At 34.4% G+C, this 17,250-nt stretch overlaps 1 protein-coding gene across 1 annotated transcript in view; it reads right to left on the minus strand.

Moving 5' to 3' along the window:
• The window catches only part of DACH1 (dachshund family transcription factor 1), a 393,810-nt gene that overhangs the window by 97,824 nt on the left and 278,736 nt on the right, over positions 1-17,250 (minus strand). Inside the window, exons 5-6 of the mRNA XM_045201919.2 lie at positions 9,022-9,157; positions 5,395-5,529 (exon numbers count right to left, since the gene is read on the minus strand). Coding sequence (XP_045057854.2) covers positions 5,395-5,529; positions 9,022-9,157 — 271 coding nt within the window. The remainder of the gene's footprint in view (positions 1-5,394; positions 5,530-9,021; positions 9,158-17,250) is intronic.

A 17,250-nucleotide genomic window follows, 5' to 3' on the forward strand; every position in this document is an offset into this window, starting at 1 on the left:
CGTGATAGGACAGGCAGCAAGGTGCACGGGAAAAATACAAACACCGAAGTCCCTGTTTTATAGCAGTTGCCCGTCATTACAGGTACAAAATGGGAATCTCATAGTAAGGATCTTCTTAAGTTGTCATGAAGTACTACTGGAAGCTCTGCTTACGAAAATACAAATCAGAAAATAATAAAATCAGTGCCGTAAGAAATTTTACCTGAGCTGTGGCTTCCCATGTGAAATCTGCCATCTACTTAAAAAAGAACTCTAGGATTCAGAGAAATAGATGTTGGTGTTGTGAATTGAGAAGTAAATGTATTGGAATCAAGTTCAACACCTTTATTCCACAGGTTTGGAAAAAGAAGAATAAAGTCACATGAATATTTAGAGAGAATATTTCAACATAGGTTTTGAGATGTGCCAAAAGAAAATAGATCTAAAGGGAAAAAATGAAAGGGAAGTTGCATAGTAGAGAATTTAAAAATAAAAATACTCATGGTCCTCTATATGGGTTAATGTTATCAAAATGCAGAAATTTCCAGAGAAAAGGGGCTTTCATTCTGTGCACATCTAGGAAGTCACACGGGATATAGATTCAGATTTATAATACACATGTATATAAAGTTTACTATTAAATAATTAGTGTAATGTTTATCTAGAGTTTAAAAAAAGAAAACCATTTTGAACACCCAATCCTAATTTGAGTAAAATTAGAATTTTTAAACCATGAGAAATGTATGTAAAGAAATGTATTTCAAAAAAATTATTTCCACAAACTTGAGAAAATTAATAGACAGTATAGTTATTTACAAAAGGTGTTTTACAGGCCCTGACCCGAGTGGCTCAGTTGGTTAGGTGTCGTCCTGCAAGGTGAAAGGTCACCCGTTGGATTCTCAGTCAGGGCACGTGCCCACATTCGGGCTTTGGTCCTGGTCGGGGCACTTGTGACAAGCAGCAGATAAATGTTTCTCCCCCTCTCGTTCTCCCTCCCTTCCGCTCTCTCTAAAACAGAGGTGTCAAACTCATTTTCACTGGGGCCACATCAGCCTCACAGCTGCCTTCGAAGGGCTGAATGTAATTTCAGGACTGTATAAATGTGACTAACTTTAGCAGTTAAGTGAGAGCTCCGCACTGCTGCCGGATAAAATAAGGTGGAGGGCCGGATTCGGCCCCCGGGCCCTGTGTTTGCCACCTGTGCTCTAAAGTGAACAAACAAACAAATAAGATGGCTTGTAGAACAATATTCCACAGATTGGACGCTAAGAATAAAATACTAACAAGACAGGAATTCCCAACACAGCCAGTTTGCTAACTACTTTGGTGCTCTGCCCTCAAATTCAGAGTACCAGAATGAAAACCTTTCATCCAAGTGGTTAGTAATTAGCATGGCCCGCTAAGCAGAATGTGCCACAAAGAAGTGGTTTATGGCTTGAAGTGAATCCCTGTATTACCTGCTTTTCAAATGACAGGGGCCAGCAGAGAAAGGAAGTCCTGCGGGATTCACCAATGAAAGAAACTTTCTACAGCCTTCATGAGAACACATAAAGGGGAGATCCTCAACATTAGGGAATATTTTAGTACATATTAACAAAACAAAATCTGTACAATTATAGCCAAGGGGCAGGTTTTGCATTTCATGTTGCTGTTTTCACATATCTGGCCTTTAGTGTATACTTACCTCTTTGTAAATAAATAAATATATATATATGTGCATATATATATATATATATATATATATATATATATATATATATAAAGGATTCTTAGTCCAAGACTGAAGTACCCTAACATAAATTAAATATTTAGTAGTTAGTTCAATTATAAGTGCTTAAGTTTTGTATAATTGGAAAAATCTGATACTATAGGCTTATCTGTATCCTATATTTAATTTTTGGTAACTTAAAATTAGAAAAATCCCATAATAACAAAAAATGTGCAACTAATAAGAAACTAATACAATAAATTAACACCAATGGACAAATATGTGGGGATGGAGAGATGTAGCATAAAGGAATAGTGAGTTTATATATTTCAAATGTCAATTATTCCATACATTTACTCTAAATTTAGACTGCAGGGAAACATCAGCAATATATTTCAAACTCCAGAAAGCTCTAGAAAGCTCGGAACTTTTTTTGGAAAGGTAGAAGACATAATTGTTGTTGAAGCTATGAGCTGTATCAGTTTTTTTCCAGCACATATCTTAGAAAAATTCCTAATTTTAAAGTTCTCATAATATAAAAAGCATTTCCCCTTACACCTGAGATAACAAAAACAATATTAATATGTCTGTTACATCTGGATACATTAACTAATTTTATATTTATATTTTTAATGTGCTGTAATCTATCCCTAGTTTCAGAAACCTATTAGTGTTTTTATTTTAAAAAAATAAAGAGCAAATTTACTCAGCACTTAGTATTTTTGCTTGTAAAGCCACTGGTCCTCCAGCCAAGGATGACTCAAATATTCTGTCCAACATAATGGAGTCAATAGCTTTTTAATATTAAAAAGGTTTTAAAGTGTTTAAAAGTTACTAAAGCTTAAAAATTTAGACCATAGTGACTCTCAGCATACAAATTAATTTTCATATCTGTTTTTATCATCAATGTTTTCTTAAAAATTATCATCTTTTGAATGATTTAAAGAGGTAGGCAACATATTACATATAAAAATCTGAAGCCTAAAATGACACAAACATAATTATTTTCCTTACAAATGTGTGTAAATGAAGACACTTGTTTTAATACAGTTATGTGTAGTAAGAAAGTTATAGGGCTAGTATAAGTTAGAAAGATCAATCTAAAAAACTGTGAATATATACTATTAATTCAGTATGGTAAAAAAACAGGTGAGAGTGCATAGAAGAAAAGGAGCAACATATAACAACACACAGTTGAACAGTATCACTATCCATTACAATGTCTACGGTTGCGTAACTTTCTTGAAATGAGTTTAGTGGTAGTTTCACATTGCTAGAGAAAACACTGAAATAAAAACTTATTTTTATTTATAAAATATACATTAAAATATTGGAAAACGGGTGGATGTGGTGAATGTCTTTATTCGGACAGCAAACCCATTTTAAGAACTTCAATGTTATAAGAAGCACCATTAGTGATGTACAAAGGTTTTGTCTATATTCATGGTCAGAATGTTCTAATGCTTCATATAAATGTACATCTTAAAGGTTATGTAATTCCACCTTTTGCCTTCGTATTAATCTTTAAAGAGTGTAATATTTACAGTTGTTTAAACTTTTCTTCACTGTCTCTTAGAATCACCTAGTAATTCAGTCCAGATCTGTATGTATTCGTAACTGTCTTGTCTGCTTGCAGCAAAGGCAATACACAGATGACTCCAAGGAATCTACCGTCTAGCCGTGGAAGCACACCATTGGGGAGATAACTTCCAAATAACAAGGCGCATGTTGTAATGAAGGTTTCTGTGGCAGGTGCACAGGAAAACAAGAAGTGGGGTCCCTAGTTATTGGTTTAGCATGGTGACAAAATTATAATAAGAAATAATATATAATAATAGAAGATAGATAGATCGATGATAGATGGATAGACAGGACTGATTACTCATGAAAACAAGAAATAGTTACAAAAATTATAGGACAACCTAACATGAAACATCAGGTTGATTAAAGTTCTCACCAAAAATTCCAGTGAGATGCGCAATTTCAACCCTGTTACTGGTTATGCCTTTGATGGTGGGCTCCTCACTGCCAGCTCTGCCTGGCTTCTCTCTTTCTCTGTTATCCCATCTCTACCAGGGTCTGCAGAAGAAATGAGCCCTACTGTCCTCACATCCACTGTAAATCAGAAATTTACTTCTCCCTTAGGTGTTTCCAGTGGAACTAGTTATGTGGCATACACGGGAAAACTGAGAAATCATATTTTGTAAGTATTTTTTTGAAGAACCCTTTAATAAAGAATGACTGCTTTACCCAAACAATGAATTCTTACATTTAAATATCATTACCTAAAACTAAATCTTCCATGAAGTTTTATATTTTCTCACTCTATATTCATATTTCTAAACATAAGGTTTTTGATTAAATACAAAAGGTAGATGTCAAAATATACACGAGGAACAATATTTATAACATTTTTATTTATTGTTGAAATGAACTTGTGGAAACCTTGGTAATGGCCTTTCGGAGACTGCCTGGCCACTGATGCTCCATATATAGGTCACCTCCCTTAGTAACAATACTTGATATCAAATTTCAAAACAAATAATTAGAGAGTAGCCTTACTGCTGCTGTCTCTCAATTATGCATACATTTTTGCATGTTAATACCTAGAAAAGATTATCATCTTCTCACTGACATTCCATAATTTAGCTGATGCAGTTTGAAGAAATACTCTATTCTTTCTCCCTAAAGGCTCAGGAGGGCTATTTTAATATTGAATGGATAATGTTTTATGTAAGCAATTTTACTTTATGTGAATAGTCTTATTGGGGGAAAAAGTTGTTCCACCTTAATTTAGTCTTACTCCAATCATTTCTTTCTGATTAATTATTTAAATGTCCAATTTTGTTTATTTTCCTTACTGACAGCTGATTGTGTCTTTTATGTATTGTTTTCTAAAAAAATTATTTTCATAACATGAATTATTTGACATTCATGTCAAAAATATAGTCAAAGTACCTACTCTATATTAATTACATTTTAAAACACTGTATTAAATTAGAATGAAAAAGATGAAGAGGCTCCTATCTTCACAATTCAAAACTTACCATTTTAAACAATGAATTTGCACTTATTAGCATAAATTTCCAACATATATATTAAAATAATTTTTCAATTTCTTCATGAAAGGTCTTCATGAAATAAGGCATGAAAACACAAATTATTGCCTGTTAAAGTGAGTTAAGTTGATACAAATGAAACATAAACAGAAAACATTGGCATCTTTGCACAATATCAGTGTTGTTACTGGTTACGCACACTTTTGAAACGATCGCTCATGTACTGGCTGATAAAATCCAATTCTGTTTCCTGATTGGTCCCATGACCATGTGTATTTTCATTCAAAAATATTCATAATAATCCTTTGTATGTTGCTGTTGCTCTATCATGCTAAGTAAAATAACAATTGGCCCTAAAGGCATTGAGAAAGACAAACAGACCTTCAGTACTGAGATAACAAAACAAATCATTCTTTTTTTTAAGTACATTGGAAAATAAATGAACACCTACCTGTTTGATAAGAGAAAAGCAGGTCTTCATTCATACCTCCTTTTTGTTGAGTAGGCTTAATTATTACTTAAGAATGTAGGTTTTTAACACATTCATATGTCATCTTTTTATGTGATCTAAAAATATACCTGATACTGTGATTAAAATCTAGTTCATATGATGAGCAGGAAAAACAGGGCCATGTAGCCATTTATTACCTTTTTCCATATGCATTCTTTTCGACTCGTGCCCCATGTCATGACCAGCCAAATCTCCCTCTTTGGGCCCAGGGAGTACATTTGGTGATAAGCCCATCAGCATCTGGTTCATGGACAACCCGTTCTGATGAACAGCTGTCAAGCCCAAAACAAAAGAAAAAACACCATAACATACAATGTTCAAATAAATAAATTACTTAGACTTTTAGACTCAAAAGAAAATAAAATATGATGGTGTAACTACAAAATTATAATCTAGTTCTAAGAATACTGTGAGAATTGATAACCATGATCATTCTTGAGGATGAGCAGATCAATAATAAAAACAAAACAAATTAATCTGATTTCTTACATATAAAATATAATGTTTTAATTGCTTACAACTGTAATACTAATGAATGGTGAACCACTAAAACTGATGCCAATGAAGTGGTCAAGCTTTTATCTGGTACATCACCTTGTCGCCCCTGTGTACAACCTTCCTTCACTCTGAAAGAGCCACAGTCTTAACACCAGAATGCTCTTTAACACTATGGACTTAAGACAAAATATAGAAATTCCAGTGGCCTCAGAGGGCAAATGGAATTTTCAACAAGGTCACTGAAATAACTGTTTCAATAATTCTAATCTAGTCAATAAAACTCAAGGTTTTATACATATCAAAATACTTCCTTAAAAAATGAATTTGAACTCGAATTCCAAAAGTGCCCAATTAATACTTATTAAATGGTCAAATGATTAAAAGCAATAATTGCTTTCTTGAACTATTAAGAGTAGACTCTCACTATTGAAATGAAAGGTAGATGAACAAATACCCTTATGATTTTCTTAATCCAGTCAAAAAATTTCTTAATAATTTCCCATGAAAATCTTGGTTTTGTCCAAAAATTTGGAAGAAGAATCATCCTGTAAAACCTTACTTTATCTAAAAAATAGATATGTTTAACATATCACAAGACTATCTTAGAAATTACCATTTGCAAATCAACATGGTAATAATTGTTTCAGGGAAGAATGTTCAATGGTTGATTCTAAACTAGTGGAGTGAAATTTGGATGAATAGGCAAATTCTATAGTTTTAAGATACACGGAGTCACAAGATCTTTATTAGCTACAAAAATTTAAACAAAAGAAACTTTACAGTAGAGAACTCTGGTAGTCACTACCTTAACAAAGTGACAATTGTTAAAAATATTGGAGAAATATCATATGTCTCCTGCAGTGATGCCCTGAGAACACACCACACTATCATGTCTGAACAGCCCCTGCCAAAAAGGCCCAGCTTAAGCCAGATCATGGGGGAACAGCAACGATTCCAAACGGAGAGACACTGCAAAATAAATGCTCTGCATGCTTCAAATATGGCAAGGAATTGAAAGAAAAAAAGAATGAGGAACTGTTCCAGATTAATTAAATTATGGAAATATGACAAGTAATTGAGACATGTGACCCTGGATTAGCATTTGATCCAGGAAAAAAAAGCTCTTGCTATTAAAAACATTGGTGAGGAAAAAAGAGGGGGAAATATTAGTTGGTAAGTTGTAAATTTTGAATAGGGTCTATAGTTCAGAAATTAATAATATAATAATTGTCATCTCCTGATTCTGATCATTGTTCTATGGTTATGTAAGAGGAATTTCTCATTTGTAGAGACTAACCAATGGAATATTTAAGGTAAAGAAGCTGATGTCTGTGATAAGAATTAGTGACTCTATGCTCTTCATCAGGGTCTCTCTTTCGGAGAGGTCAATTGTTTGTGTAAATCTGGGTCATGAGCATGTAAGAATGATTTGTGTTATTCTTGACATTTTTATGTTAGTCTAAAATGATTTCATAGCATGTTAAAATAATCATGCATGTATATGTACATGTGTGTATATGTATATGCATATGTGTGTGCGTGTCTATGCATTCATTTTCATTTCAACAATTATGATAGTCTTCACATACAAAAAATTCTCTTTTTTAATGAAGAATAAAAAAGATTATAATGATTCATTACAAAACGTGACTGCATAACAAAACTCAAATTTTTCCCTATTTGTCCATATTTCCATTTAGGTAGTATGAAAAAATATTTTTCTTTTTCTAGGACTATACCTTTCCAATGACAATATTTTATTAAAAAATTAGAAATAAAACCAAATACTCATCATTAAATTTCTGATTCTTATGTCAGCATAGCACCAAAGCACACAGAAAATATTTTATGTGTAAAATGGTTTGAAGTAGTGGGAGCTGGGGTTTACCAGCTCCAGAAATAGTGTCTGGGAATGGTGATTAATAAACAGTTCCAATCATCTCTTACAAAATTAGGAAAAATGCTGTGGATAGGCCAAATCAAGTATTCATATTTGGAATTATTTTGAATTATATAATTTTTTAAATAATTTTATTACATACAATTCAATCTAACATTTAACTTTATATACCTCAGGAGTATCCATATTGAGGATTTCTGCCTTATGCAAGTATTCCTTTATAACTTACAAAGATACTTTGTAAGAAATGTTTTTCTTATTAGGCAAATGTTCTCAACAACCAAATAACTCCAAAAATTTTGTATAATTATGTGAAGTTTATACTAAGCATAATTTCAGAAAATATTAACTAAATCCTGGAAAGGATAAAATAAACATTGGATTTATTAACAAAAACAGTCAGTGTTAATATGTTTATTTTATTAGAAAAACAATATTTCATTCTTGTACAGGCACAAAATAACCAGTTAATTGAATGGAATTTTAACTTTACTCTTCATTTTCTTGGCCACGGGGATCAAATATCTGAAAATGTGATCATGAAGTAAAATATATACCTACCTTTTAGAATTTAATAATAATAATAATAACATAACAATAATATGCATTATTGGCTGTTACTGATTCAAATCCTGTAATTTAACCAATAGTAGGCCCTTTAATCTACTCATCATTTGAATGAATAAGAAATATATATTTTTAAATCAATTGTCTTGAATTCTACTTTGGTATTCCTTTTTGTAGACATCTTTGTCAATGTAAATTGATGGTCAGAGGGAAAGGGGGGTGGGCTTGGTGAAGGTGGGTGAAGGGCTGGGAAAGGGAGACATCTATAATAGTGCCAGCAATGGAAATAAAGTTAAAAAATAAATTAAATTAAATAGATGAGGTCAGTTATATGTGAGTGTGTGTTGTGTGTATGTGTCCGTGTTCTATAGCAGCTGCTAAGGTTAAACAAAAAATAGTGAATTTCAAAAATGTCAGGGGCGGAATTGAAAGAAAAGAGGGAAGAAAGAATGAAGATGAATAACCCATAAACAGATACTTAGACACTAGATATTTGAGAGTTGGAGGTGTTTACTTCAGAAACTAATCTGGAAGGTTACTTACTTTCTCTAAATGTTTCATAGCTCGAATCTTTATGTGTGGCATCCAAGAGCGGGAGTTTATATCAGAACCTGTTAATGTGGTACCATACCTCATGATATTGCAAACGGGGAAACATAATTTTGAGGGATGGCTATTGCTGCAGAGCTTCAGAACATGATACATCTGAGATCTATTTGGAATGAGGGCATTTTGATTAGAAAAGCCAGCTGCACCTAATAAAGTTGAAAACAGTGACAAGTAGAAGTATGAGACCTACGGATTCGGTCGGAAGAGCTCTCAGTCCGCGCTGGGGAGCTGGACACACTGCTGCTGCGGTGCGATGACGGGTGGCTGCCAGGCCTTCGGCCCTCCTCCAGGGAAGGGGCAGGCGAGGGGCTGTCGGGAACGCGCTCCTGCACCAGCGTGGGAAGGCAGGGGAGAGAGAGGGAAACGCATTGGAGCTTTACTTGGGGAACGTTAATGTTTCTCAAAACGATAGAAGTATGAAGACAATAAACACACGTTTTTCATTAATATTTAAGTGTATTATAACACCTTTTACCTTGAGCAGAGCCAAAGCAGGTAGGACTAGAAACAAAATCAGTTCTATAGGTAAACATCACCTCAGTACTGGTAAATGTCAGCCCCTCTTGGGTAAAAAGAGAGGCCCCAGAAGACCACCAGTTTACAAACTACTAGACAACAAAGAATTAACAAAACAAAGCAGGTTTTAATTCTAATTATCAATTTAGAGAAATCTCTAAATATATTCTATTGCTGCAGCAAATGTCTCGGGATCATTTAGCACCCAAATTATCAGCATGGCAGATGACAGCAATAATATCAGAGTTTTACAGCGGTTTCATCATGCACTGCCCTAGACACACCTGGGTGGTCATATTTTAAGGCATCACAGAAATCAGTTATATAATAGTGGAATAATTTTCTTTGATTGTAATAAATTTGAGACTACCTGCTACTCCTAGCTTCAATTCAACCACACTAATGTAGTAAGGGAAATGATGAAATACGTATTAGTTGTTTCCCAGAGAAACTTGATATCACGTGTGCTGATACAGTTCTGCAGGTTCCACTTCCCCTCTAAGCCCTGTACGTTTCCCATCAGACTAACACATTAGTGCATCGTATAACTGTCTCCAGTAAGCCATTATACATGGAGTTACAGATCAAGATATAAGATACTCAGTTGTTAACATTTTCATTTTTGAACAGCAAGATATTTGTATACCTTTAGATATCAACACACATAGGGCTTGAAAAAGAACTGACTTTTCAATAATTAAGAAAAATTTGGAGTGGCAGAAGTAAACTTCTACATGATACATAATAAATAAGAATTCATTCTTTATTAGGGAATAGTGATGTAAATATTTAAAAAGATTTTTAAAAATAAAACTTCTAAAATATAATGGTTCTGTAAGAGGCTGTTTTGAAAATATGAATGGCTAATATAATATGAAAAATAACAACTATGCCCAAGGCTCTGTACCACCAGTGAGAATGAGGGTAATTCACGTCCTTGGTCTCAGAGGTTCCATTTGCCCAGCAAGAGTTCACCACCCTGTTTTGCATTAGAATCACCTGGGACTTCTTGAGCACGCCTATGCCTGGCCCTTACTACCAGAGATTCGAACTTAGTGAGTGTTCCAGGTTGAACTGTGTCCCCAGAAAAAATCGAATGTGGCTTCATTTGGAAATAGGGTCCTTGTAGATGTACCTAGTTAAAATGATGCCATAGTGGATTTGGGTGGGCTCTTGTTACGTGACTACTGTCCTTACAAGAAGATAATGTTAAGATACGAGGGGAAAACTCCATGTGAAGATGGAGGCTGGGATGGGAGTTATGCAGCTGCAGACCAAGGAAAGTCGAAGATGGAGGGCCGGCACCTGTAGCTGTGGGAGAGGCAATGAAGGATGCTACCTAGAATCTCAGAAGACACATGATGCGCTGACATCTTGATTTCAGATTCTAGGCTTCAGAAATATGAGAGTAGGAATTTCAACTGTTTGAAACCACACTTTTCATGGTACATTGTTACAGTAGCTCCATATACACCAAGTCTGAAGTGGGGTCCAGACACCAGTAAGCTTTAAAGCTCTTCAGGTGATTTTAGTGTTCATCCAAGATTGAGCACTACTGGTTTCATACTTTTTTAATTTTTCAATTTGGAAAGTTGTCAATAAGCAGATATGCTGAGGCTTAACTCTTGAGGATCATGACAAATATATGAAAATAACAAGAAAAAAATGACCAAGCCTTCATCCAAAATCCATGCACAAAATGATTTTCCATTATATATTCCATTGGATAAACGATAATCCCAGAAGGAGCTTCATGACAGATTTGCAAGATCAAATAACATTATAACCAATAAAAAGGAAAAAAACCTAAATTCTACTCTCAAAAATTGCATATTAGAATCTTGTTGTAAAGAAAGCTTCTTGAACTTTAGGAATTTTGGAATTTTTGGATAGGTTAAGATGTGTGGACATGTTTCTAATCAGGACAATTAAATTCTCTCAGAAAATAGATGTACTATCGAATTATGTTATAACACTAACTCTTTACCTCAATTGATCAGAGGTTAATAATTCATTGTTCAATTTTCTGCAAATTGCAAAATTGGCTGTTATATAAGTAAGTGTGACAATCAATCGATGTATTTTCCTACCCAAGTCGTGTGGGGTTGCATTTGAAAAACTACAAATGAGTAAGAGAGAGAGGTGGGCAGGAAACAGGGAAAGAGGGAGACACACACATACATCCCTAATGTTAAAATTTATAATTAGCTTGTTCAGAAAAGTTTATGGATTCATAAAACTGTACAGTGGAACTTCCTTATCGTTTGTATAAAGGTATTAATGACCTATGCTATAGCTAACTATGTACATGACCAGAGATACTCTATGAAGAGTCTAACCTTGATATCTTGAAATTCTGGAAAAGAGGACATCTGAAATTAATACAAAATAATATTGAATGTAATCTGTAATTTAAAAATTAAAAATTTGCATAATGTATAAAACAAATAAAAAAGAAGACATGAGTTTGTCTATTGTTTAAAGCTAATTTCTAATACATCTAACTCAACACTTTCATTAGATAGAAAAACATCGTATGTATTTGAGAAAGAACATTGCTATATTTTTATATAAATATAATTTTCTAAATTAACTGTCCCATATTCTTCAATAGGTCATTTACATCAATGTTTATCCATCAATGCATTTTACTATTTCCCTTCATAACTATATAAATGATCATAATTGCAATGTCACGTGTTTGGCTGACTACAGATAAAGTACAATCTTGAAACCAATCAATCCCTCAAAATCACATTGAAAGTCTGAGTTTGCTGTCATAACAGATTTCATCATAGTGCTAATGGAGAACAAGAGAAACTAATTTTTTCCTGAGTAACTCATAAAATACTTAACTATTTAATGCATGCATAACACTTTAGAAACCATGGTCTTACCATTAAAAGCAATTATTTGTTTAATTTTTCCACATAAGTATATAAAAAGTATTTCATTAGCCAATATATTTCTTTGGCAAAGTTTATCCTGTTAATTCTTTTCATTTATGCATTATTCACTTATACATTTACACAGTCAAAATATTCTAAAGATCACATAATAAAATAATTCAAAAAATAAACTAGATTAAAACATTAGTGTAAAAGGCATCTCAAAAGCACAATTTTAGGCTTAGAAAATACAGGTAAAGTTGTGATATTTAAGTTAGCTTTAGCTTATTTTTACTTCAACTATTTCTTTGTCTAAGAACAAAGGATACAGGACAATGCTTAATATTTTTTTTGAAAGAAAATATTTTAATTTATGCAAGTTTTTATAATTTAAAAGCTTAAGTATTCAATTGAAACTTTCTATTAACTGAGATACAACATACTCAGTCATTTCACTTATTATGTAATTTAATGTTTGTTCTTTGAAGAATTTCATTAAAGTAAAATCTATTGAGCAAATAAAATTGTAATATATTTTTGTAAATAAATTAATTTATTTCAATAGCTTAATTCTTTTATCATATTTATGTGCTTGCCTTTCCAGAGTTTGCTATAAGATGGAGAATAATAGAGACAGTAAAGAAATGCTTACAAGAGAATCTCATAATTATTACTAAAACAAAATAGATAATGAATTTTATTCAGACATAATAAGAAGTGTTCAATGTCTATAGGGAAACTATGTAAAGTGGATTTATCATTTCATCTGTATAATAACCTTTAGACTCCATGATGGGCCTGAAGTAGGACAAAGAGGAAGAATATTTTAATTTACTACTTCAACACACTATTTTATAGTCCTGCATCATAAATCCACCAATCAATAAAACACAATCTTTCACAATGTTCCATCTTTATAAAACTAACCACCATAATAAATGAAAATTTAAGAGGAAAACTCTCTCACTGAATGAAAAAAAGGTCATGGTAATAAACTAATGCTTGCAGAATAATAAGACAAACAATAAAGAAAAGTTGCATTTATTGCCTCTGGGTAGGACAGGAAGTATTGGTCTCTAGGATAATTCAGATTCAAAGGTGGAATCCAAAATGATGTATCTTAAAGTAAAAAGTATAAAATGTTCAGTATTATATACATGTGATTAATTAAACATTTAAAAAATTCCATGGTCTAATTGTCTCCTCTCCATCACAAAATGCATTACATTTTAACAACTTAAAACATTTTCTTTGAGTAACTCTAAATAATCATAACTCATTTCTCTAAAGGATTTTTTTAAATTTAGCTTTACTTTATGTGGCTCTCTTTTTAATTATTTTCATTTTCATCTATCACTTAAGATACCCTCAATAAGTATGTTATAAAAGTGGGGTGAAGATATTTCTAAGATTAAATTGTTCTCTTGATATAACATTTTTTAAAATTGGAAATAAATTTCTATTTTTTAATTATGTTTTATTGATTATGCTATTACAGTTGTCCTGGTTTTTCCCCTCTCTGCCCCCTCTACCCAGCACCTCTGCTCCCTCAGGCAATCTCCACACCATTGTTCCTATCCACGGGTCATGGTATAAGCCCTTTGGCTACTCCTCATGGCTATTCTGCAACTACCTACTTGTACTTCTTAATTCCCTCACCTCTTCACCCATTCCCCCACTCACACCTCCCATCTGGTGACCATCAAAACACTCTCTGTACCTATGATTCTGTCTCTGTTGTTCGTGTTTGCTTGGTTTGTTTCTTAGATTCAATTGTTGACAGATATGTATTTTTGCCATTTTATTGTTTATAGTTTTGGTCTTTTTCTTAAATAAGTCCCTTTCGCAGTTCACATAATAATGGTTTGGTGATGATGAACTCCTTTAGTTTTTTCTTGTCTGGGAAGCTCTTTATCTGCTCCTTGATTCTAAGTGATAGCTTTGCTGGGTAGAACAATCTTGGCTGCAGGTCTCTGCTTTTCATGACTTTGAATATTACTTGCCAATACCTTCTGGCCTGCGAAGTTTCTTTTGAGAAATCAGCTGACACTCTTATGGGAACTCCCCTGTAGGTAACTAACTTCTTTCTCTTGCTGCTTTTAAGATTCTCTCTTTATCTTTAACTTTTGGCATTTTAATTATGATGTGTCTTGGAGTGGGCCTCTTTGCATCCATCTTGTTGGGGACTCTCTGTGTTTCCTAGACTTGCATGTCTATTTCCTTCACCAAATTAGGGAAGTTTTCTTTCATTATTTTTTCAAATAGATTTCCAATTTCTTGCTCTTTCTCTTCTCCTTCTGGCACTCCTATGATGCATATGTTGGACACCTTGAACTTGTCCCAGAGGCGGCTTATACTATCCTCATTTTTTTGGATTCTTCTTCTTCTTCTTGTGCTAATTGGATATTTTTTTTCTTCCTTATGTTCCAAATCTTCGATTTGATTCTCCCCTTCATACACTCCACTGTTGTTTCCCTGTGAATTGTTCTTTATTTCAACTAGTGTATTCTTTGTTTCTGATTGGATTTTTTTTATGCTGCTGAGGTCCTCACTAAGTTCCTTGAGCAGACTTATAACTAGTGTTTTGAAGTGTGCATCTGATATATTGCTTCTCTCCATTTTGTTTGGTTCTTTTTCTGGAGTTTTGATCTGTTCTTTCATTTGGGCCGTGTTTCTTTATTTCCTCCTTTTGGCTGCCTCCCTGTGTTTGTTTCTATGTATCAGGTAGAGCTGCTTTGAGTCCATGCTTTGCTAGTATGGCCTAATGTAGTAGGTGTCCTGCAGGGCTCAGTGGCACAACCTCCCCTATCACCTGAGCTGGGCTTGAGGTGTGCCCTTCATGTGGGCTGAATGCAATCTCCTCTCGTACTTGAGCCTTGGTGGCTGTTGGCAGATCAACAGGAGGGATTTACCCAGGCTTGTCAGCTGCAAGGACTGCCTGTGACCACTTATCACCAACCTCCACACTCTATGGACAATTAGTTGTGCAGAGGAAGGGTGGTAGTACTCCAATGTGGTTTGTAGTTGTCCACTGAGTACACTGGCCCTGGGGTTTCCCAGGTGGTACAGGCCAAGGTCAGCCCCTACCTGTGTTTTGTCCAGGCCACCTTGCCTGAGCTATAAAGCATTCTGAGATGGCTGCTACTTGTGCTGGACTTGGAGATTCCCAGGAAAAAGCCAAGCTATGAATCTAAGCTGGCTGCTGCTACTGCAGGTCCTGGGGCTCACTGAGGCCAGCTATAGCTTGTTAGAGAGGATTTAGGAAGCAGTACAGCATGAGCCAAGACCAGCCATTCATATGGAAAAGCAGCTTTGGTGGGACTGTAAGCTGGGTGGGGAAGAGTCTGTGGGGATCTCCAAGATGGGTCAAACAGATTTAGCCATGTTGATGGAGACTCAGGTATGGCACCAGCTTGCTGGCTCTGTGGCTCAGTCTGGATGATGTGGTTTCTTTAATTTCGTAATTATCAGACTTCCATTCAACTCAATTTCTGATGTTACTGAGTGATGGCTGTTCTATATTTAGTTGTAATTTTGATGTGGTTGTACGAAGAGGTGAGTCATGTCTGTGTATGTCGCATCTTGGGCGGAAGTTTTGATATAACTATTAACTTACAAAATTGAGACTATCACTTAGTATAACCTAAACTCCTGAACTTTAAGACAACTCAGACTTAAGTCTATTCACTCAAAGAATATTTACCGAACACCTAATATGGGCCAGTGTCCTAAGTTCTGCTTGCATGTAAGTAAACAAAACTGGCAAAAATCTTATCACCCTTGCAGCATATGCCTTAAACTAGCAAATGCTGTTAAAGAAGTCCAGATTCGTACACACTGATGAAGTGTGACATCCAAATTTGTTGTTCTGGAAAAATAAACAAAGAAGACAAGTGGTAGAACTGGGATCCCGGGTCCAGGAAAATGCTTAAAAGGACTTCTGGAAGACATAGTAAATGATGCTAACGTGATTCCATCTGGTGGAGACCCAGGCAACCACCATCAAAGAAAGCTCCATGGCTTGAAGTTCTAAATTGAGGCTTCAGGAGATATTTACATAGCCCTTTGTATTTGTTTTGTTGATCATACTCAAAAATTGCTCAGTTTTGCTAAATGTAAAAATGGTAGGACTCATAAGTATAATCATAAAGAACTTAATTTTATTCTCCTATCTCTTCAAACTTACTCAATGTTGATAAGAGACAATATTTTTTCCACAGGCAACATTATAGTATTTCAGATTACTATTTGGGAATATAATGTTGTACAATTATTTTATGCAGTAAAATGCAGTCTTGACTCAACTTTTAATTAATCCCTATGAAATAATAAATACTAGCATCTTAATGAAAATGTAAGCCATTTTCCTTTACCACACTCAAGGAAGGGTGAATACAGGGAGGAAAGTTCTGCATTGGCCAGCACTGCCATTAATTGGCGTCACTCTCCCTGCACATGGCTGATACTTAAAGCTCACTGTTTACATAGTGAAGGCACTGTGCGTCTTGTCAGAGGCCACCACCTGATGAATCTAAATTATGTCTAAGTTCCTTTGTCCCCTGAATCTCCTGCCTAGTTGTAACTGAATGCTTGATTAAGTGGATTTGGGGGCAAGACGATTTGATGATGGTGGTATATGTTTCCATCAGAACACGTAACGTCTGCTTAGTTGCATTTTATGATGCCAGCCACCACCGATGAACAATGGCTACCCTCACCCCTTCCTTAGGACTTACTATTTGGTGGTATTCTTAATCTGTCATTCCTTACTCATTTCTTTGTTAGAAGATTTATAGGAACAGAAATTTCTCTAGAAGGTTATTTGGTTATACTGACATATAGTTTATATGGGAAATGCTTGACTCCACCCCTTTATTTAAACCTTTTTTTTTGTGCTTTAAAAGAATCAGTGCCCTAGAATTCTCCAAAGGTGAATGATTAGTTTACTTTTCAGTATTGCTACAAGCTCATAGATTTAAATATATGTGATCTGTTTGAAAACGGCCATGTATGCT

The sequence above is a fragment of the Desmodus rotundus genome, chromosome 13 (assembly GCF_022682495.2).
Source record: "Desmodus rotundus isolate HL8 chromosome 13, HLdesRot8A.1, whole genome shotgun sequence".
NCBI lineage: Eukaryota > Metazoa > Chordata > Mammalia > Chiroptera > Phyllostomidae > Desmodus > Desmodus rotundus.